At 39.7% G+C, this 24,093-nt stretch overlaps 1 protein-coding gene across 3 annotated transcripts; it reads left to right on the plus strand.

Annotated features, from left to right (window-relative positions):
• The first annotated feature begins 1,309 nt into the window (after positions 1–1,309).
• LOC137936042 (transcription initiation factor TFIID subunit 6-like) lies at positions 1,310–23,979 on the plus strand. 3 transcript variants are annotated; one of them, XM_068780551.1, is made up of 13 exons: positions 1,310–1,506; positions 2,029–2,225; positions 11,506–11,592; positions 11,873–11,974; positions 12,076–12,184; positions 15,128–15,234; positions 15,315–15,452; positions 15,561–15,656; positions 22,202–22,326; positions 22,632–22,764; positions 22,856–22,981; positions 23,084–23,195; positions 23,417–23,979. In XM_068780551.1, exons 2-13 carry the CDS (start codon positions 2,100–2,102, stop codon positions 23,800–23,802), a joined length of 1,647 nt encoding a protein of 548 aa, XP_068636652.1. In that variant the 5' UTR covers positions 1,310–1,506; positions 2,029–2,099; the 3' UTR covers positions 23,803–23,979. The 3 variants fall into 3 exon arrangements, with proteins under 3 accessions (XP_068636652.1, XP_068636654.1, XP_068636655.1); XM_068780553.1 differs by having other exon boundaries at positions 1,310–1,447; XM_068780554.1 differs by lacking the exon at positions 2,029–2,225.
• Positions 23,980–24,093: the final 114 nt, after the last annotated feature.

A 24,093-nucleotide genomic window follows, 5' to 3' on the forward strand; every position in this document is an offset into this window, starting at 1 on the left:
ATATTCTAAAAGTAAATATTTGTTTAATTATTTTATTTTTATATATTTAATGAATTAAATAATCTTAATTCAAAATTTTAATTATTTATTAATTCATCACAAGTTAAAATTTATCTTAGTTTATTAACAAAAATTTAAGTGCAACTATCTTATAAGAGTCAATAGGCTAAATTTATATAATAAAATATTATTTTTATATAAATTAATGATGGTTAATATCATATCTAATCAATAGTTTAGGAGTGAGAATTTAAAAAATTCAAAAAAAACATAATTTATTAACAATTTTGATATTATAAAAGTAAATATTAGTTTAATTATTTTTATTTTATTTATTTAATGAATTAAATAATATTAATTTAAAAATTATTTATTTATTAATTCATCACAAGTTAAAATATATCTTAGTTTATTAATAAAAAATTAAATACAACTATCTTAAAAGAGTTAATAGATTAATTTTATATAATAAAATATCATTTTTATATAAATTAATGATGGTTAATATCATATTAATCAATAGTTTAGAAGTGAGAATTTAAACACTGCAAAAAAAAAATTTAATATCTAGTTTGATATTATAAAAGTAAGTATTTGTTTAATTATTATTTTTTATATATTTAATGAATTAAATAATCTTAATTAAAATTTTAATTATTTACTAATTCATCACAAGTTAATATATTTCTTAGTTTATTAATAAAAAAAAGTTAAGTACAACTACCTTATAAGAGTTAATAGATTAATTTTATAATATAAAATATTATTTTTGTATAAATTTATGATAGTTAATATTATATTTAATCACTAGTTTGCAAAAATAAATATTTTATTAACTATTTCGATACTATAAAGTAAGTATTTGTTTAATTATTTTATTTTTACATTAATAAATTAAATAATCTTAATTTGATATTTAATTATTTATTAATTTACCTCAAGTTAAAATTTATCTTTTAGTTTATTAATAAAAAAATTAAGTAAAATCTATAAAAATTAAATCTATGAGAATATTTAATTAATAAAAATTCTCTCCAGACTTTACACCCTATTTTCTATTATACACACTGACACAAAAAAATATTTTATACTCTACTTTCCATTGTGTAGAATTTCATTTTGACTTTCACATTTACTTTCAACCGCAATTTGTAAGTGCACTAACGACCCCTAGTTTTTGTTCGGGCTCAATTGCGGACCGCTCTTTAGATCAGAGCCGAACTGAGCCTGTAGAGAGCAGGGCCCCTAGCCAAGAGCATCAAGAGCACAGCTTCCCCTTTGTCAAGCAAAGTCGCACGTCTAACCAGAAGCGCGGATAACAGTTACCGTCAGTTACCGCTCGCGTTCTAAGACTTCGATTCAAAAGCCGTTATTTTAAGTCTCTCCGCTTCGCCGACGGCCGTTGCAGAGTAAACCTAGTAGAGAGCAATTGCGTCGCTGCTGTTAGGTGCGTCTTGAGGTTCCGCTATTGGTCTTATTGTTGCATGCGAAGAGCCCTTTGGGAAGGTCAGCTGTTTCTGTATTGGGTAGTGGTTGATTTTTCTTTTTCTTCTATGTGTCGTCTTGGAAAAACATGTTTCATCCTTGAGTGAAATTGTTTATTTTCTTTGTTTGTCAGTGTTTTTCTCTTTTTCCTCTAGAGTGATTTATATGAGAAAGTAATGCAGTACTGCTTCAAGTAATCTTTCGTTCAATGCATTAAATTAGCTTTAAGGATATCGAATCATAAGAGAAACTGCAATTTATCAAAATTTTATGCTTAAACGTCGAGCTTTCACATTTTGCCGGTAGGTTTTATTGTCATTGTTTTTAATTAACTTTTGGTTTTCCTTCTAAACTTGGAAGCTAAGTAATTTTCTTCTGTCCGTTTAGGTTTCTTTTAAATTACAGAACATCACATATGACTTTTTTTTTACTTAATTTTATTGTGTTCCGAAACTACTGTTATTAACCAAATGGAGCTGAATCAGACGAGAATCTACTCGTTCTTCAAGAATTATTTCTTACTGATGGAGATATATGATACAGAATGAGTTTCAATTTGTCACATTGCTAGAATTTGGCGGTTGAAACCTTTAATGCCAATACGTTGAAGGACAATGAGCATCGTGCCTAAGGAAACGATTGAGGTTATTGCTCAGAGTATTGGTATCAACAACTTATCCTCAGATGTGGCACTTGCGCTTGCTCCTGATGTGGAGTATCGTGTGCGAGAGGTCATGCAGGTACTCAAGTAGTGTCAATTTCTGATCAGTTTTCAAGCTTTGTCTTGAGCTGCATTATTTTTTTGGATTACAGCATTATATAATTTTTAGTTGAACTTTAGTTGTTCATAACTTTTTTCTTTGTTTAGTAGAGTGATGTAATGGTTACTTATCCAATTTCCTTCTTGATTCCATCAACTTGATTATCCATTTAGTGAATCTCAAGCTAAACTGCCAACCTTTTTTGGATAATGATGTGAAGGGCATTCAGCAAAGCCTGTCTTGAATTACAAGCTCAAATTAGTCAAAAATTTCAATAAAATTCTATCGTTTCAAAAATATCTGAATCAAAGTTAAAATGTTTGGAGAGATGAACGACATGAGCAACCCACCCCCCGAAACTCCCCACCCTCCACAACAGTCATCCCTGCCCCACCTCTCTGAGTAGGACAGTGCTCAGATTGACCGGCGCAAACCGAACCGTCGCAGAAGCAGCGACAAACAGAACCAACAGTCGAGGCCTCCTGCTTGAAGACCCCAGTGGACGACCCAGTGTGGCAAACGGTCGTCAGCCACACATCAAGGAGGACGATCAGGGTAGAGGATCTGGAAGAGCTACACTACTAAAACGGTTCCATCTCCCTCCGAAAATCAAAAGACAGAAATGGATTCTATCTCTGAATCACTTCCCGTTCAGGAGCAAAGAAATCTTTCATCTCCATCCCTATCCAAGCTGTGGAAGCCTTCAGCATTATATTGGAAAAGGTATGGGGTGGCAAGATGGGAAGAAGCTTTGGCAGATCTCTCTTCACCAAAGAATTGGAATTCCAGATTCACACACAATACCATGGAGGAAAGCTGGAATGCTCCATCACGCAGAGACGTGGAAATACAATCATGGGTATGATATTCCTTCCCCAAAGCCCTAACTCTGGTTTGGGTTAGAAGACCTTCCGACTCTCGATTGATCAACTTTCCCAAAAACTCACAGCAGGTAAAAGTTCGCCTCACCTCAAAAGGAAAAACCCGACCCCCCATCCACCACCATCGCCCTCCAGAAAAAAAAGCCGCTCCCACACCACCCACCTTTCCTTTCCAGAAAGAAACAATTACCATTCCAGCCACCTTCCCCCCCTAGAAAAAAACTGCCTCCCATGCTCCCAAACTCATAAAAAAACCCAGAGCCAAATGTCATACTTCTGCCCCTACCTACCTCGAAATTTAATCATCACAAGGACCACATCTCCCTGTTTCTCCCAGTTCAAGCCTTGAGGGAAGGAAAGAAGCGATTTTCGACGGCTGAAATCATTACAGTCCATCCTGACTATAACACAACATATCAAATCGGAGATTGGATTTGGAAAAAAGCAAATCTCCGATGGCCTTTGGATATCACGCACATCCAGGACAAGCATTGGCTCCTGGTTTACAAATCGCAGGAGGACAGAGATGCGCTGCTTCGCCTAAAAAATGATGTTGGATCCCCAATATTGCAAATGAATCACTGGGCTACCGGCCTCACCAAGGTCGGACAATGGATAACTACTCGCGGCATCCCACCAGAACTCCAATCCCGACACACTCTGGAAAGCCTGGCAAATATATTTGGTGAGCTCGCCTGGGCTGAAGAAAAGCCATCGGATCTGCTATGGGAAATTTTTTTCATCATGCCAAAAACTGCGGCAAGTGGATCCCAACTCATTGAGCTTCTTTCTGGCGATTTTTCAGCTTGGATCATTCTGGAATTCGGTGAGATGACCTGTCTCCCCTCCGTGACCCTCAACTCGCAAGCTCCCGAGTCGAGCCCAGCTTAGCGTAATCTAGACTCGCTAAATACTACCCTGAGTCATGTTCAGAGAAAGTCAACCCAGCACAAAAAAAAAAACCTCGAAACCCACCCAAGGAACCTTCCCGAAGAAAATTTAAATTTTGAAAATCCAGAAATCCAAAACTTCATCCCAAACGTCACCTCACTGCCCCTCACCATCCCCAATACCATATTACCCCTCCGGCCGAACTCGTCAGACCTGCAAACTGACAAGGAGGATATCATTTCCCAAAACCCCACTCGAAGCATGACACCTAGTTCTAATTTTCAAAAACCACCCAAATCAACCAATCCCATCCTGAATTATCAGACCTGGAGCACATCACCCATCTGCCCACCTCAACTAGCTGCTCGCCACGTTGCCACTCCTTGGCCACCCCAAACCTTCGTCAACCTTCCTTTTCTTCCCCTTCGACACCCCCGTCTCACATCAGTCTCCAGCCAGAAAACACGTGCCCTTTCATTCCCGATACCTTGTCAACCTTGCCTTTCCTGGAGCCCCTAGCCATCAAACCCCATGTACTTGTCCCTGAACAAACTCAACCACCTATCAAATCAACCATCCCCACACCGCCCTTGACCATACCACCTTCCCCAATGCATCTATCTGTCAGTTGAGCTGCCAATGCCCAAAACCCGAGAAACCTATCAATCTCAGCCCCTACCTTTTTCCCAAACATCTGCCACCCCGCTTCCCGAGGCCTATCAACCTCGAAACACCCAACCGATCCCACTCAAGTCCTCCCTACTTTTTCCCCATCACCTAACACCTGGGCGAACATCACCCAACCCCCCAAAAACATCCTTCCTACGCCGTTGTCGAACCCCTCCCCGAAATCCCCATACCCCTACCCCTCAAACACCTGTCAGCTATAAACCCCGTCTCGAGACCCAGCTCCTTCCCCATCAAATGCAGCCATCCCTGACCCGCCAAATCACCTGCCTCCCTCGCTGATCCCAAAAAATATCTCCCCCCGACTCATTAACCCTTCCCGAAACTCCAAAAAAACCCTCTTCCATTTCCCAACGATGCCTTGGAAAACCAACCAACAGTCTCTTACCCCGTTGTTGGATGGGAGATCTGTCATTTCTTCACTCCCATCCCAGTTGCCTCAAGCCCCTGACTCCCCAAAGAGCCATGTCAGCACCATTGCCTGAAAATCCCCCATCTCATCATCTCTCATCCAGTGAAATAATTCCCCCGCTGACAACACATCAACCCCGGGATCCTTCTGTGATGCATATGGTCAATGGGACACAAATCCCAAAGACCCTCTCATTGAATTGCACAAACAGATGCCAATGTATATAAATATCTCCCCCCCCCCCCCCCCCTGAAAGACCTTCAATCCTAACTGCACGATGGAAGCCTCTAGCTCAAACACCAAATCTCCCAGCACCCCTCCTCTCCCCACACCCTCCACAGTCACTACCGAAAAAAGGCCTCCCATATCCCCCTTTTATCTGAATGATTATCCTCTCATGGAACATCAAAGGAATCGGCTCACGGTCCAAGCGCGCCATCATCAAAGCTGCTCTTTTTGAATGTAAGCCAAACATTGTGATATTAGTAGAAACTAAGCTACAATCTTTTGACCTTTATGTGGCTCGTGATCTTTGGTACGATTCGGACCCTGAATGGGCAAAGATCGACGCGATTGGGCACTCTGGTGGCATCCTTGTCATCTGGAACCCAAATTCAGTTGATGCCACTCTCTCTCAGTCGGGCCAATTCTCTATTGGCATTCGTTTCCACGACCGCTCCTTGGGTACATCTTGGGCGTTAGCTGGAGTCTATGGCCCAACCCGTCAAAATGACCGAACATCCTTTTGGGATGAACTCTCTCTCATTGTCCAACTTTGGGATTTGCCCTAGCTCCTAGCCAGGGATTTCAATGCCATCTTCCTCTGTTATGAAAAAAGGCCTCCTGCCACCTGAACCACTTCCACTATGAGAGCTTTCTCTGATCTCATTGGAAGCCTCAAACTCTCAGAAATTCCTCTCTCTAGAAAAAAATTCACTTGGTCAAATGGCCAAACCTCTCCTATCCTTTCCAAGCTTGACAGATTCCTTGCTAACAATGAGTGGTTCCAATTATTTCCCAACACTTCTGGCGAAGTCCTAAACAAAGTTGGCTCTGATCATTGGCCTATTCAGCTCAATACTCACCCCCGTGCTTGGGGATGTTCTCCGTTTCGTTTTGAAAACTCTTGGATTCTCAATGAGTCTTTCAATTCTGATCTTGTTGTCTGGTGGCAAGAACTTGCACCGCACCCTAATCTGGACTGGGCACTTCCCTTCAAAATTAAAGCCCTGAAGGCAAAGATCCGCACTTGGTCAATAAATCATCGTGCTGTTGCTGCTTCTCAGAAAGATTCGGTGCGTTGCCGCATCTTTGAGCTTGATCTACTCGAAGAACAAAGGTCTCTCTCTCATCCTAATTTACTTCTTAGAAATCATCTTAATCTAGAATATTCAACTTTTCATTGAAATGATTCTGTTCATTGGAAATGTCGTGCAAGATTCCGCTGGCTAACCGAGGGGGATGGAAATACTAAATTTTTTCATGCTATTGCCTCGACCAGAAGGAGGACTAATCGTATCACTTCTCTCTATCATGGAGATCAAGTGATCACGGATAGTCCCTCTATATCTAATCTTCTTGTCAAGTACTTTTCAGATCTATATTCGGAGGAGCATTTAACAGGTCAATGCTATTCCAGCTCGACTATAAGCGTATCTCACGTTTTGATGTGGATGAATTAGAACGGCCTTTCAGCCTTGAAGAAATTGATTTTGCTTCCCTTGGCCTTCCAAAAGACAAAGCTCCTGGCCCCGATGGTTTCAATGGAGAGTTCTACCACAAATTCTGGGACAATCAAATCGGATGTGTATGCCTTTGTCCAAAATTTCAACCAAGTCGGCATCACTCACAAAGTAGTAGGTGCCTCCTTCATTGCTTTAATTCCAAAAAAAATCCAATTCTGCCCTTCCTCAAGATTTCAGACCTATAAGCCTAACCACTAGTTATAGTAAAATCATTGGTTGACTTCTTGCAAACCGTCTTAGATCCCTCCTTCCCAAAATCATTAACCCTTGTCAAAGTGCCTTTATCCGTGGCAGAAATATCCTGGACTCCGCAATGGCTGCTCATGAACTCCTAGACTCTTTCAAAAAATCCAATTTTCCTAGATTTGTCCTAAAAATTGACTTTGAAAAAGCCTTCGACCGTGTAAACTGGAAATTAATTGATTACCTTTTTGACAAAATGGAATTTGGGACTCGGTGAAAATTTTGGATGAGAAGCCGCATATCTACTGTTTCATATTCTGTCCTTGTTAACAGAAAACCGTGTGTTTTTTTCAATGCGACAAGAGGAACAAGGCAAGGAGACCCTCTTTCTTCGTTTCTCTTTAATCTCATTGCTGAACACCTAGCTTCGATGGTCCGTTTTGCTAAAAGTTCGGGCTGGCTAAGCCCTATCTTAGATGATCCCAACCAAGATATTGCACTTCTTCAATATGCTGACGACACCATACTCTTTGGTGAAGGTACAATGAACCAAATCTCTCGTATGAAAGCTCTACTCAACTTATTTGAACTCACTTCTGGGCAAAAGGTAAGTTGGACAAAATCATCCATAATTGGGTTCAATATTGAATGGCTTGTTATCTGGGATGTAAAATTGCATTTTCTCCTTGTACATATCTGGGACTTCCTTTGTCATCAACACTACCTTCCAAAAGTCCTTGGCACCTTGTCCTTGAACGTTTGGAAGGCCGTCTGGCTTCTTGGAGATGAAGGTTCTTGTCCAAAGCAGGTAAGTTTGTCCTCATCAAATCCTGCATTCACGGTATTCCTTCTTATTTCCTTTCTCTGTACCGTTGCCCTGCTTCCATACGAAAAAGAATTGATTTCCTGTAGAGCAGGTTTCTATGGGGTGGGCCTAACGGCGAAAGGAAGTATAGCCTCGTGAAATGAGCTGAGGTATGTAAACCTATAGCTGGGAGGCCTTGGGATCCGTGATACAACAACAACTAGCTCTGTTTTGTTTTTTTTTAGATTAGTGCACTTTTTTTTTTGAATGTTCATTACAGTCACACTCCCTTTTCCCTGGTGAGACTTGAACTCAAGACCTCATACTTTTTTTTTTTTGAGAGGATGTGTGAATGTATTACTAAAGAAAAATTACATACCTAGATGCTAAAAATACATTTCCTCCACAACAAGATGTTGGAGGGTAACGGCTTTTTTGCTTGAGCATCGGCTAAGTGATTAGCAGATCTTGGAACATGTTTCCAAGTGCATTGTAAAATAGAAACTAACTCTGTTTTGTTACTAAAATGGATCTAGAAATTTAATATGCATCCTGATCTGATCTGGTAGACTATTGTTGTTGCTAAAGCAAACGAAATAACTGGTTGGTGGACCGAATGTGGGAGATATAACATGCTATCCCCTGTATGGAAAAATTTTTGTAAAAATGCTTCTAGAATTCAAAAAAGCAGTCAAGTGCTTCTTTGGATCAGCATGTGGAGCGCTTGCCAAAGTAAGATTCTCACGAGTGATGCGCTTAGTAGAAGGGGCCACCCAGCTATTGACCCCCTCTATGCAACATTGAAGCGGAAACTGTCAGTCATATTCTTTTACATTGTCCCTTTGCATGGTATGTGTGGACCTCTGTTCTAGGCAAAATGGGGCTGCAATTCTGCATATCAACTGATATGATCTCTTTCAGCAAGTCGATAGTTGGCCTACCCCTCCTGGGTCTCGGAAAAATGATGTTATCTGTTTGTGCCAGTTTCATACCATGGGGGCTATGGAATGAACGTAACCGATGGAAGTTCGAGGTTAAAAGTGAATCGGAGGTAAGAGTAGCGGACAGGGTGTCGGGGCAAATATCTTCTTGGCTCATAACTAAGAAGGTTTTTTCCTCCTTCAAAGGAACCTCTATTCGGGAAAATTGGAATATTTTGGCTAGGATGCACTTTGGGATCAAGGCTCCAGTAATGCAGGAATGGACCCCCCCAGAAGCTGGATACCTCAAGCTGAATTTTGATGGCTCTTCTCTCGGCAACCTAGGGATTGCTGGTTTTGGGGGAATTATTTCAGATCCATCTGGCAATCAATGTTTTTCTTATGATGGTTTGTTAGGCATTTCTAATTCTACGACGGCTGAGTCAATGGGCTCCTCATTTTAAGAGACAACTACAGTGGTCCCATTCACATTGAAGGAGACTCAAAGGTGGTCATTGGATGGTGTGAACGTGCTTCCCCTCCTCCGTGGTGCCATTGGGATATCTTTCGGGAAATTTTAGACTTTACCTCACTCTTCACTTGTATTTGGTCTCACATTCCGAGATCTACAAATTCGGATACAAATGTGCTAGTCAAGCAGGGAGCGTCCCTGCAATCTCTGGTTGTGAGGGAGCTGCTCCCTCTTCTTTTTTAATTTTTATTGTTTATATATAAATACATCTTTATAAAAAAAAAATGCTTCATTGGATCAGGATGTCTGACAAAATTTTGGTCAGACTAGTGGGTGGGCCGAGTTGCATCAATATCAGTCACAGTCAAGTATTCTCCTTGACAAGAAATAAGGATGTGACCATATCTGAACTTCGGACAAACTCTGGAGATTGGAATTTAAATATTCGGAGAGCGTTGTCAGATACTGAAGCACGTGAGGCTTCCAATCTCATCACATGTCTATCCTCAACACGGCTCAAAAATGGACCCAATTCACTCATCTAGACTCCGTGCAGACAAGGTACATTTTCTACTACCTCAGCCTAAAATTTCTTACTCTCTCCCAATCCCCCTCAAGCCTGTCAACCCGTAGCCATTGCGTGGTCCTTACTTCCGCCACCCCGAGCGAAGTTCTTTATTTGGAGCGATTGCCGAAACAAAATCCTCACATCCGATTCCTTAATCCGTCGAGGAACTCCTGTTCAGGACCCATGTGCCCCTTTTGCCAAACCTCCCCCAAAACTGCCTCCCACATTTTGCTACACTGCAACTATGCCCACACAGTCTGGACCAGCCTACTCAACAAAATCGGTCTACAATATTGCCCTTCTCAAAATCTCTCATCCACAATCCTCATTGTCACTAGTGCCCATCTCCCTAAGCTCAGAAAATTGTTTATCTCTTGCTGCGTTGGTCATGTCATTTGGGCTTTATGGAAGGAAAGAAATAACCGCAAATTCAGTCTAAAATCTCTTCCTTGCAACGTTCTTATTGAAAAAATCGTGGGCCAAGTTTCCACGTGGATACTCATGCGTAAGGAATTTTGAAATTTAAAAGGCTCCAACTTACGAGGAAATTGGCGGTTGATAGCTGATATGTCATACCCACCCCGCCCTCTAGCTATGGAAACTTGGGCCCCTCCTCCGATGGGACATTTCAAATTAAATTTTGACAGAAGCGCTTATGGGTGCCCAGACCCCGCCGGGTATGGGGGAGTTATCCATGACGAAAATGGAAATCTTATTTTCTCCTACGCTGGGCCAATTGGACTATCTGACTCTACCATTGCTGAACTTTCTAGATTGTTTAATGGGTTAAAAATTTTCAAACAACATCTGGTGGGCCCTCTCTGCATTGCAGGTGACTCAAAAATTGTTATCAATTGGTGTGAGAAGTCCTCTGCACCTCCTTGGAGGCATTGGGATCTTTTTTATGATATTTGTAATTTAATTTCTAAATTGCAATGTAATTGGAAATACATTCCTAGATCAGCTAATCATTTAGCAGATATTCAGGCTAAATTAGGCATTTCACTCCAACACCTTGTTGTCGAGGAAGGTTCTTTTTAGCCAGGTATTGTAATCTTCACTCTTTTAATAAACATTTACACCTTTTCTCAAAAAAAAAAGTTAAAATGTTTGTATTGGTTTCCAAAATTTTGCATAGGGCCAAATGTGTGGCAACAATGACCAAAATCCTAAAGTTGATTGTTCTGTGAACTGCCTAAATCTTGTGCCATTTTTACACATTGTTAAATTACAGAGGCAGGGGTATTGATCATTTTCATATATCTGATAAGTTTCATAATGTTCCAGATAGGTAGTCTTTTATATCTTATGCCTACATGTCAATTTGTATGAAAATGTAAATTGTATAGAGAGAGATATGTAGGGTTGTACATGAGGGCATTTTAGTCTTTTTATCCTGTTTTCACTTGAAGAGATTATAAAGGGGATAAGTCTCGATTTTCATAGACTTATCACGCAGCCTCCATTGCTGCTTCTTTCTGTTCTTCTTCCCCCTTCACTTCTCCTCCTCTTCTAACTCAAAATTCCTCTAATTTCTTGTTTTTTATTATACATTTTGGTGAGTTCAGATATAATGTTTGCTGCAATTCTTGTATCCTTTTTTGTCTCTCACTGTGATGTCATTTTAATTTTCAGAAACCATGGTTTCTTTCTTAGTTCCATTTTTAACTTTCTAATAGTGTTCTCAAATTGCAGGAGGCCATCAAGTGCATGCGTCACTCAAAGAGAACCATTCTGACAGCAGATGATGTTGATAGTGCTCTTAGTTTAAGAAACGTGGAGGTAAGTCATATCCTACAAGGATTCTTTATAGTTCAATCTTGAAATAAATGGAACACAGGAACACAGAAACACAATCTCTTGGTTTTCTGCTATTTACTGTTAATTATTTTATGTAATTTACTTGCTTAATATTTGTGTTTGGTAGAATGTCTTGGTTTTGTGCATGTAACACCTTTAGCCTATGTCAATTACATTTTTTGGTACAATTTCTAAAAATGTTACATTTATTTTTTATTGCAGGATTTTATCTGCTTATGCATATCTTTTTTTCGTGCCACAGCCAATTTATGGTTTTGCATCTGGCGATCCTCTGAGATTTAAAAGAGCTGTCGGTCATAAGGATTTATTCTACATTGATGACAGAGATGTTGAGTTTAAAGATGTACGGGTTGCATTCTTTATCAGCAATACTTCATTTCTGATTTCCACTCAGTTTTCTCTAGTTCTTTGTTGTGTTACATTTCTTTTATTTGGGATGTCTAGGTGATTGAAGCTCCTCTACCAAAAGCACCACTTGATACTGCGGTCACTGTTCATTGGCTAGCTATTGAAGGTGTTCAACCAGCAATTCCTGAGAATGCTCCAGTTGAAGGTTCATAATTATGTCTAAAACCACATCTTTTCTCTTTAGGAGAAGAAAAGTAACTCAATGGTACATTAGATCTAAATGAAGGGAGAAAGTGTTTTGTAATGGTGAGAAATTGCAAGAGGAAAACAAGAGAGAAGAGAGAAAATAAAGAAAAGTAGGAGAAGCTGAACAAGTGGAAGAGCAAAAGGTGTTTTCTGTCCCCTCGTATATCTCTTTATTTGTAATAAAATAAGTTACAAAAATAGAAGTTATCTCCTGAACACTTGTGGAGACCAAGATAACCTAATTGTCTAGCTTTAACCACCTAGGAAAACTAGTAAAATAGTAAACTAAGCTAGAAAATAAATAGACACCAACTTTTTAGAATATTATTTAACTACCCTTACCATGTCCCTTTTTTACATTCCCTCCTCAAGTTGAAATTTACAACAACAACTTGTTACATAGTATATCAAAGTAAAAAATCAAAAAAATTTATATAGTTAGTTCTTTAATGTTTTCAATGAAACAATGAGCTTACAAATCTGTAGCTTCAACTTTATCTTGCACTTGGCCACTTCACAAATTCTATATCTTCCATTCTTCCCCTTGCTAGGATGTCTTGAAAAATCTTGACTATGGCAGCAACTTTGATAAATACTTAACCTCCACTCTTCACAAACTTGAATTGGCTTGACTCCAAGCCACCACAGGTATCATCATAGGCTTCATCACCACTATAGTACTTTTTACTTCTCTTATTTTAAGTTGGGGATCCATGACTCAAAGAGACCCAAGTTGGATACAACCAATATGAAAGGAGGGCCCATCACCCCCAAACTAGAGGATCTACATCTACCAAGCATTGAACAAGAACACAGCCCCTTGTTGATTTCTTGACTTGCCACAACCCTTTGCAGTGACTGAAACTAAAGCCAAGGAAGAAGGCCATACTCATCGACTCTAGTTAAATGTACTCCTTTCTACAATAGAAAATCATATTTGTATACCCTTCAATTATTCAGTGAAGGCATGTCACAAAGTACTACTTTGGGTAATGGGCCTTGCTTCGAAGTGATGAACTAACAAAACATTGAAAGGAGAGGTACTAGTGGAATCTGCATGAAAAAACCTGAATTGAACCATACTCTTAAGTGAGGACTTCCAAAGGAGGGATAGACCAGGCTGACCCAATTTAAAGCATAACTTGGACAATATCTGAACAACAAAAAATTTATTTTTTTGAAGAAGTGAACACAACAAAAAAAAATATAATGAATTAGACACCAGAAATTTTAATAGTCTTAGGATCTATTCATCAGAACAAAGCTCAGCCACTTTAGACATAAGAGACATGCAAATAAGGAAGGTTTTAGAGCAGTATCGGCCAAACATCCGATTCTAAACACATACTCCTGACCACTTTCCTTTTTTTTTCCCTCAAGATTGAAGGTAGAAAACACAAACAAAGAGGCTTTTTTTAAAAAAAACAAAAAAAATCCAATTAGGAATACAACAGAAAAAGAGTGTTTCAATCACTTGATTTGTGAACTCCCACACCATGGGCAATCTCCTCTCAAAAGAAGGGTTATAATTGGAGAGAAATTCTTCTTGATGCCCTTTCTCAAGCAAACGTCCAAGAGGAAATCCAGATTTGGACTCTTCAAATCTTTTAGAAAGTTTCCTAAAAAGTACCTTGCTGGTCATGGGACATGGGAGAAGTTTTGGCCCTCAGATTAGGACTCTTTCATGTCCAAGACGAAACCAAAAGAGTCCCCACAGCCAAGCTTTTAGAAAGCTTCCTAAAGAAGAGGAACTTGCTGCTCAAGCACATGGGAAGAAGTCTAGGGGTGGGAAAAGTTTGTAGAAAAAAGGAAAGCAGCTCTAATGATTCTTTGAGCAATGAATAAAAATCACATTGGATTAAAATAAGAAATGTGACATATAGAAAGAAGAGAGAAGGAAAACTCTCAACTAGGAGTAGTAGCATGACAACAAATGTTGGGAACTTTGGAGAAGGATAACTGAAGGATTCACTCAACTCCTAATTCAATTGTTTTTTATTTTTTCTGATTTATCTAGAGCTTTAAGCATGTCATTCGAGCAGCAGAAACTCCAGGAAGAAAAAAAGCCATGCAGGAAAGAAAATGCCACAGAGAGTTCAAGGAAAAAAGAAGACCGAAACAACCAAAGAAGCTAGACTCAACAGAAAGCTTAAGAACCAAAACTTTAGCATGGGCAGAGGACATTTAATACATGAAGAAAACCATGGAAATTGCAGCATTAAAACTAATATCTCAAAAAGAGAGACTGAGGCTGACTTGAAAAGAAAGCAAAGCTGGAACATAACTCTAAAAAAAATGCTTATTCCTTTTGCACAATAAAAAGTCAAACTTGATTAGGATCTATGTCACAAGTTGAACTTGAAAGGATTTTGTAAGAAGTATGTGAACTTTTAATTTGTTTTTTGGAAAAGACGTGAACTTTGAATTTGTCTAACTTGTTTTTGGGCCAAGACATGCTACAAATTAAGCCGTACCATCTATTATATTTTGTATGTTGACAGCTTGTTCCAAATCCATTTGTTACACGACTAGGATTTTTAAATTTGTGAAAATTTTCAGTCATGGTTGTGATCCTTTGCTTCAATTTCAATTGGTGCTGTCTAGTTTCCTTCTCCTCTTAAGATGTTGTTTGGAAATCCTTTTCCCTAGGAATGCTTTAGGTGAAAAAACCACACAGTTGACAGATATAATGATCCCTTGCATTCATTTGCAGCCCTTTCTTTGGCATTTTCCTCTTATCTTTAAAATTGCTGACCCTACATGGTGACCTGAGAAACATATGTTTTGGTTTAGTTTCTCTTCTTGATACTTTAATGTTTTGCTTATCTTCTTTTGCAAGATGAGTTTTCTAATTTGGAGATAAACTCTGACATGATCACCGTTTTTGTTACTCCAATATCAGCACTTGTAGCTCCTTCAGAAAATAAAAAGTTTGAACAAGGGAAGGAGGATGGACTTCCTGTTGAGATAAAGCTGCCTGTCAAGCATGTATTATCAAGAGAACTCCAGGTGCATGTCATAATTGTTTCTTGTAGCCAGTCTTTTTTTCTCTAGAAGTTCCATCTCAATGTTGAGTATTGTTATTGCAGCTATACTTTGATAAGATCACAGAGCTTATTGTCAGTAAATCAGACTCAGATCTCTTTAAGAAAGCACTCATTAGTTTAGCAACAGATTCTGGACTCCATCCTCTTGTTCCTTATTTCACTTTCTTCATTGCCGACGAGGTACTATTACTACTATTCTATCAATTTAATATGCAATTGAAAATCTTTTGGCTGAATGAGGAAAAGCCTCTATGATCCTTAAATGACGTGTATTTTTCTCAATTTCAGGTTACTCGTAGTTTGAATGACTTTCCCCTGTTGTATGCTCTCATGCGCGTTGTCCGAAGCCTTCTCCAGAATAAACATATACATATAGAACCTTATGTAAGTGTGTAAAATTGAACTGTGTTTTTTCAAAATCTATTTTTCTTGTTGATGCCTATCTACAATGTTTTAAGATAGTTTAAGGTTGGTAATAGCTTGTGCTCAAGTTTAATGAATGTGATTGTTGAAATGTATAGTTGTATAGCGTGATCGGAGGAAACTGTATAGCGTGATTGTTTCCTCCGATCCCGTGATTATATTCTTGATTCTATTCCTTGATTTTAGGATCTAAATTGATCCTAAAATCAACTTGTAATGTATTATAAATAGCCTCCTAACGGAGAAGAATAAACTCATTGGAAAATCATTCGTTCAACCTTTGTTATTATTTTCGGTTCTCTGTTTTACATGGTATCAGAGAAGGAGAATTATCCTCTCTTCTCCGTCGCAGAAAGTCGGAGCTAAGTGCTCCTGTAATCGCCGAAGGACGAAGCCGGAGGAAGAAAAAATCCGTCGGAGTTGCAGAACTCTGGTTTTTCTGCAACTCCATATTCCGGCTGTCCCGACGCCAAAAGAACGTCGCCGACACCGACGACGGCACCACTACCCTCTTACGACTGAAACCGACGCTCCGCTGCCGTTGCCAAAGACGAAGGCTGCTGTTGCCGACGACGAAGACTGCCGTTGTCGAAGACGAAGGCTGTCGTTGCCGAAGACGAAGCGTTTTACGTAGTCGGAATCACGTCGCCGACGACGGCACCACCACCCTTTTCCGACTGAAGCCGACGCTCCGCTGCCGTTGCCAAAGACGACGGTATTTATTTTTTAACTTAGGTACTGTTGATTTATTTTTCCTGTCGACCGAATCGGACCGAACCAGTCTAAACTCGAACCGGATCGGACCAGCACTGGAGCGGACGAGAATTGAATCCGCCCAGATCGTACCGAACCAGACCAGATCGAACCGGACCGGACTGAACCGAACCGGACCGGATTAGAAAAAAAAAAAAAAAACTTTCAGATCGATGGCCACCACTACAGGCGCATCCACCGACCTTATCCCATCACTACAGATTATAGTCCACCAAGATAATTCTGCGTTTCCAACTGGAATTATCCTCGATGAGACCAATTATTCATTATGGTCCCAACTCATGGAGATGCGAATTGGCGCACGCAACAAAGCTGGATACCTCACCGGCGAAACAAAAAAACCAGCATCTGGTGATGCTAATCTTGGAGCATGGATTACTGAAAATCAAAGAGTCAAAAGTTGGCTTATTGACTCCATGAATCCATTGCTCATGCAGCGATTTATTCGCCTCTCCACTTCCAAGGAGATATGGGAAGCAGTATCAAAAACATTCTATGATGGATCCGATGAAACTTGTATATTTGAGCTGAACCAGAGATCTTTTTCTACCAAACAAAATGGTAGACGAAGCGTTTTACGTAGTCGGAATCACGTCGCCGACGACGGCACCACCACCCTTTTCCGACTGAAGCCGACGCTCCGCTGCCGTTGCCAAAGACGACGGTATTTATTTTTTAACTTAGGTACTGTTGATTTATTTTTCCTGTCGACCCAGACCAGCGGGTCGACCGAATCGGACCGAACCAGTCTAAACTCGAACCGGATCGGACCAGCACTGGAGCGGACGAGAATTGAATCCGCCCAGATCGTACCGAACCAGACCAGATCGAACCGGACCGGACTGAACCGAACCGGACCGGATTAGAAAAAAAAAAAAAAAACTTTCAGATCGATGGCCACCACTACAGGCGCATCCACCGACCTTATCCCATCACTACAGATTATAGTCCACCAAGATAATTCTGCGTTTCCAACTGGAATTATCCTCGATGAGACCAATTATTCATTATGGTCCCAACTCATGGAGATGCGAATTGGCGCACGCAACAAAGCTGGATACCTCACCGGCGAAACAAAAAAACCAGCATCTGGTGATGCTAATCTTGGAGCATGGATTACTGAAAATCAAAGAGTCAAAAGTTGGCTTATTGACTCCATGAATCCATTGCTCATGCAGCGATTTATTCGCCTCTCCACTTCCAAGGAGATATGGGAAGCAGTATCAAAAATATTCTATGATGGATCCGATGAAACTTGTATATTTGAGCTGAACCAGAGATCTTTTTCTACCAAACAAAATGGTAGACCGTTATCCACATACTACAATGAACTGGTTGCTATTTTCCAAGAGATTGATCATCGAACTATATCTCAGGAAGGAACAGTCGAAGGGCTAATCCAGTTGCACTCTGCAATGGCTAGGCTTCGGGTTCATATTTTTCTCAGTGGGCTTGACTCCGAATTTGATCAAGTTCGTGGAGAAATTTTGCGAAAAGATCCCAAACTTGATTTGGAAAGTACATATGCCTATGTCAGACGCGAATATCAACAGAGACAGACAATGGGGAGCTATCGCCCAGTCTCCAAGAACTCGGCGATGTTGGTCAACCAAAACCGACAAGGATCATCAAGCAGTCGGAACCCTCAATCCTCTGGCAAAGGTAACAATCGTGTATGTATTCACTGCGAAAAAAAAGGACATTCACAACATCGGTGTTATGAGATTATTGGCTATCTGGAGTGGTGGGATTTCTCGAAAAATCCCCGTAACAAGACTGCTGGGAAAGCTATGGTAACATCCATGGAAGAGAATCAGGAGCTACCTACTGCAAATGTTGCCCATCCAGGTATTCTCGATAATGCATTAGTATTTTCTGTACATTCTAAGAATAGACCTTGGATTATTGATACAGGTGCATCCGATCACATGACAAGGTATCCCAGTCAGTTACAATCCATCCTACCTTCTCCACAATCTGTTATTTCAACAGCCAATGGTAGTACCTCTCCTATTACTGGGGAAGGATCTGTTATCTTATCCAATAATCTGACATTAGATACTGTCCTTGTGGTTCCCTCTCTTGAATATAACCTTTTGTCTGTTAGCCAAATTACTTCCACTCTTGCTTGTACTGTAACTTTTTGGCCCTCATTTTGTGTCTTTCAAGACATTCTAACCCGGAAGATTCTTGGTTACTCTACTATTTGGAGTTGATAGAGAACGGGGAATCGAAAATCAATCAGACAAATCAAGCTAGCAGTGAAGATAATGCTCAAACAACTGTATGGTTATGGCACCGACGATTAGGCCACCTTTCCTTTGTTTATCTTAAGAAATTGCGACCTCAACTTTTTTTCAGGTTTGACTGATGTGCATTTTCATTGTGATACATGTGAATTGGCTAAAAGCCACCTTATTACTTATTTCCCGAGTTTGAATAAAAGTTTTGAACCTTTTGTGGTTATTCATTCTGATGTTTGGGGTCCAGCCAAGATTCCCTCTATTTCTAGAGCTCGTTACTTTGTGACATTTATTGATGAATGCACTAGAATGACTTGGGTATCTCTGCTTATCCACAAAAGTGATGTGTGTCTAGCCTTTCAGAAATTCCATACAATGATACATACTCAATACCAAAAGCAGATTCGTGTTTTGCAATCTGACAATGGTACTGAGTTTGTTAATGCTTCTCTCAAAACTTTTCTGACCACTCATGGAATTCGTCACCAGACTTCTTGCACCTATACTCCCCAACAGAATGGATTGGCAGAAAGAAAGAATAGACAACTTTTGGAAGTAGTATGTGCCTCTCTCTTTGGCATGAACATGCCTCGATTTTATTGGGGTGAAGCTATCACATCTACTGCCTACCTCATCAATCAAACACCTTCTAGAGTACTGGATTTTCAAACTCCTCTACATAAGCTGCAATCCCTGATTTCAATTCCCTATCTTCCGAATCTTGAACCCCGAATTTTTGGGTGTACCGCTTATGTTCATATCCCAAAGATCTTGCGAAATAAACTTGATCCATGTGCCAAGCGATGTGTATTTGTTGGCTACTTTGATCTTCAAAAAGGATATCGGTGTTATGATCCACACACCAACAAGCTCCATGTGACTTTAGATGTCTCCTTCCATGAATCAATCCCTTATTATTCAGGGGGAGTTTCTTGGACATCTCTTCAGGGGGAGAGTTCAAATGAAGAGAATGTTCCACATGAAACTAACGGAGATGTTGAAAGAGGTGCCGAATTTATTGAGTTAGAAGCGGTGAATGAATTTTTTAAGTGTCATGATGTGTAACAAGACTGTGATTCAGTAATTTCACCTGAAGAACCCCCAGAGTTGCCCCCGTCTGCACCAACAACTGAAGAATCAACCCAGAATGTTCCTCCTCAGGTAAATACGAATCCTGTGTTTGATGAGTCTACTGAAACATGTCTTCCTACAGAAAATATAACCTCTATATATCCACAAAGATTGAATAGGGGAGTTCCAAAAAACAGTATGAACCTGATCTTGAAGCAAAGACCAAATACTCAATCAATAACTATGTGTCCTCCCATAGGTTGACTAAATCATATGCATTTACTGTTGATCAATTATCCAGGTTTCTATTCCTAGTAATATGCAGGATGCATTAGCTGATCCAAAATGGAAAAAAGCGATGAACGAAGAGATGGAGGCTCTACAAAAAAATGCCACTTGGGAACTTGTTCGCCAACCTAAAGGAGTAAAAACAATTGGATGTCGATGGGTGTTCACGTTGAAACTCAAACCGGATGGAAGCATTGACAGATATAAAGTTCGGCTAGTTGCAAAAGGATATACTCAAAGGTATGGGATAGACTATCAGGATACTTTTGCACCAGTAGCTAAGATCAATACAATTCGTATTTTTATATCTATAGCAGCAAATTGAGACTGGCCTCTGCAACAATTTGACGTTAAAAATGTCTTCCTCAATGGAGACTTAGAAGAAGAATTCTACATGGAACTACCACCAGGTGTAACTACCACTAGGTGTAAAAAGTGGTTCTTTATCTCAAGGTAAAGTTTGTAAATTGAAGAAGTCATTGTATGGGCTGAAACAGTCACCTAGAGCATGGTTTGGGAGATTCTCGGCTACAATGAAGGAGTTTGGTTATAAACAAAGTAACTCAGATCATACTTTGTTTATAAAACACAAAGAAGGAAAGGTAACAGCATTAATTGTATATGTTGATGATATGGTCGTGACAGGAGATGACCCAGGTGAAATGCAAGCTTTACAGGAGTATTTAGCTACTAAATTCGAAATGAAGGATCTCGGACAACTTAAATATTTTTTGGAGATTGAAGTTGCAAAATCGAAACATGGAGTCTTTCTTTCACAGCGAAAATATGTGTTGGATCTTCTAGCCGAAACCGGAATGCTTGACTGTAAACCAATAGAGACGCCGATGGAAATGCATCATAAACTCGGAATTCTTCCAGATCAAATTCCAGCAGACAAAGGGCGTTATCAGCGATTAGTTGGAAGATTAATCTACCTATCCCACACAAGGCCCGATGTAGCATATGTAGTAAGCGTTGTGAGCCAGTTCATGCATGCACCAAGTGAAGAACATATGGAAGCAATCTATCGGATCTTGAGATACTTAAAGAGTGCTCCAGGAAAAGGTTTGTTATTCTCAAAAAATGGTATTTCTAGTATTGAAGGGTATACAGACTCTGATTGGGCAGGTGATCAGACAACCAGAAGATCCACGTCGGGTTACTTTACTTTTGCGGAAGGGAATCTTGTCACTTGGAAAAGCAAAAAACAGAAGGTAGTATCAAGATCAAGTGCTGAAGCTGAATTTCGAGGTATGGCTCATGGTGTATGCGAGTTGTTATGGATACAGAATATACTGAGAGACTTAGGGATTGAATACGACAAACCTATGAATCTTCACTGTGATAACAAGGCAGCTATCGCAATTGCACAAAATCCAGTTCAACATGATCGCACTAAACATGTTGAAGTTGATTGTCATTTCATCAAAGAGAACCTCGATGCAAAGATTATACAATTCCCCTTTATTCAATCTGCGAGTCAGATGGCTGATATGCTCACGAAGGCAGTATCAGGGAAAGCATTTCATGGTATAATTGACAAGTTGGGTTTGACTGATATTTATGCACCAACTTGAGGGGGGAGTGCTGAAATGTATAGCTGTATAGCGTGATCGGAGGAAACTGTATAGCGTGATTGTTTCCTCCGATCCCGTGATTATATTCTTGATTCCATTCCTTGATTTTAGGATCTATTTAGATCCTAAAATCAACTTGTAATGTATTATAAATAGCCTCCTAACGGAGAAGAATAAACTCATCGGAAAATCATTCGTTCAACCTTTGTTATTATTTTCGGTTCTCTGTTTTACAGTGATGACTGTTTTTTCATTTTGCACTCATATCTTTATCTGTTTTTTGAAATGGAGAAGTGGAAAGGCCCATAAACAAGTTTAGATCATTTTTGTTTTTCTTGGTTGATGTTGTCTGGTTATGGCCAGTATTAGTGCTATGTTTATTTTGATAATTATTTTTGTTCTCTGCTGTTTTAATGACTTTTACTTATCAAAATTATCTTTATTCTCTGCTGTTTTAATGACTTTCACTTATCAAAATTATCTTTGTTCTCTGCTGTTTTAATGGCTTTTCCTTATTTACATAATCTAATGTAAACCTGATGTTTTTCTTCAGTTGCATCAATTGATGCCATCTGTTATTACTTGCCTTGTTGCCAAAAGGTTGGGTAACAGACTTTGTGACAACCATTGGGAGCTAAGAGACTTTACTGCAAACCTCGTTACTTTAATATGCAAAAGGTGAGAATTTCTGTGCTATTCATAAATCTGTTCACTTTTTGCCTTTTTTTTGTTCTCCTGTATGACTTCCAAACAAACAAGTACAGGCTAACTTTCTGCATGTACACAAGCACATTGAATCCACTGTTCATTCCATAAATTTGTAAATCGGATATGTAATCTCAGATGTTGATATGCTGGCAGACTCTTGCTTTTGGTGTACATAATACCATGTGAGCCTATATATTGTGTTTAAATTGTATGGCTCTTATGGATTTAGTACATGAACTGGTGACCTCTTCAAAGTGAATCATTGTCTTCTGCAGATTTGGCCATGCATATCATAATCTGCAGCCTCGTGTAACCAGAACTTTGCTCCATGCATTTTTAGACCCCATGAAAGCACTGACGCAACATTATGGAGCTATCCAAGGTCTTGCTGCACTTGGACCCAGTGTGGTACTTTTCATGCTTGACCTTCTCTAAAATCTAGAGTAACACTGCCTTCTTCACCATGTCACTCTCAGTTATTTGTCTCTGCCCTTTACAGGTGCGTCTTCTAATCCTGCCTAATCTTGAGCCATATATGAAACCTTTGGAGCCAGAAATGTTGCTTGAGAGTCAAAAGAATGAGATAAAGAGGCGTGAAGCATGGAGGGTGTATGATGCTTTATTGGTATGCTTCTTTCTCTTATCATCCATGCTTCTGCTGACTAGCTATACATGACAAATCTGAAAACCTTGTAATTTCGGCATGTCGTCTGGCTGGAATTTTCAGCATGCAGCAGGTCTTTGCTTGTATGAACGGCTCAAGTTGTTTCCAAATTTGCTATCACCACCAGCACGTTCTGTGTGGCATAACAATGTGAGAGTGGTGACTACTAGACCAGGTAAATATCATCAAAAGTTCTCCATACTTGTTTAGAACTTTTTTGGGGTCCATTATCCATTTTTGTCAAATAGAAGTTTCGCTCACCTTCATTTAAAAATAGAAGCCTTTCTCTGTACCTTCCAAACAATTGTTCAGGACTATCAGAGATACTGTTTTCTGATAACAAAAAATTTCTGTAATGGAACTTCTGACGCTGTTCTTTTTCATTGGACGAAGCAGATAAGCGTAAAGCAAGCAATGATCTCTTGTCCCAACAGCCTCCCCTCAAGAAAGTGGCCACTGATGGTTCATTGGGAAGCATTTCCATAGTGGGTGATTTGCAGCAAGGGCCACCAGTAGCAGGAGATGCATTTCGTGCCATTTCAGGAGAGTCTGAGATTGGCCAATCATCTTCTTCTGGACAAATTTCTAATTCAAACGAAAGTTATTCAGGCGGGAACAGAAGAGAAAAGGCGGGTAGGCGAGGCTCAAATATGTCAGCGGTTCTGATGCAAGCTTGGAAAGAAGACGTGGATGCAGGCCATCTCTTGGCTTCACTTTATGAGCTCTTTGGTGAAGGTATATTTTCTTTCACGCCTTCGCCGGAGATGTCATTCTTCCTATGAGAAGCTGCTGATGTCTTGTTTCCACCAGTACTGATGTAGAAAGGAAGCTCTCTTGTTAATCAGGTATATATTGACTGTAAGATACCTTTCTTATTTCGTGGATACCTGACAAGGTAACACTGCAAATCTTGGATACTATTACTAACAGAAAATGTTGCATTAACGGATTAGCAGGCACGTCTTCTTCATTGGTTCTCTATAAAACAAATTCATGCTCTGATTGATGGTAGTTTGCTTCCATCTCCGATTTGCATTTATTAGATTGCTATTTTTTTTTCTCTGGCAAAAAAG

Source organism: Aristolochia californica, unplaced genomic scaffold (assembly GCF_029961685.1).
Source record: "Aristolochia californica isolate CCGP_79_NKW_82.1479 unplaced genomic scaffold, dmAriCali1.0.hap1 SCAF_7, whole genome shotgun sequence".
Lineage (NCBI taxonomy): Eukaryota > Viridiplantae > Streptophyta > Magnoliopsida > Piperales > Aristolochiaceae > Aristolochia > Aristolochia californica.

Excerpts from the sequence above, each read along its gene's own strand:
- LOC137936042 (XM_068780551.1), top strand. The coding sequence starts at position 2,100 with ATGAGCATCGTGCCTAAGGAAACGATTGAGGTTATTGCTCAGAGTATT. Across the intron at positions 2,226-11,505 it reads GTGTGCGAGAGGTCATGCAG|GAGGCCATCAAGTGCATGCG; the intron begins GTACTCAAGTAG and ends CTCAAATTGCAG. Across the intron at positions 15,453-15,560 it reads CTTTCTTCATTGCCGACGAG|GTTACTCGTAGTTTGAATGA; the intron begins GTACTATTACTA and ends TCTCAATTTCAG.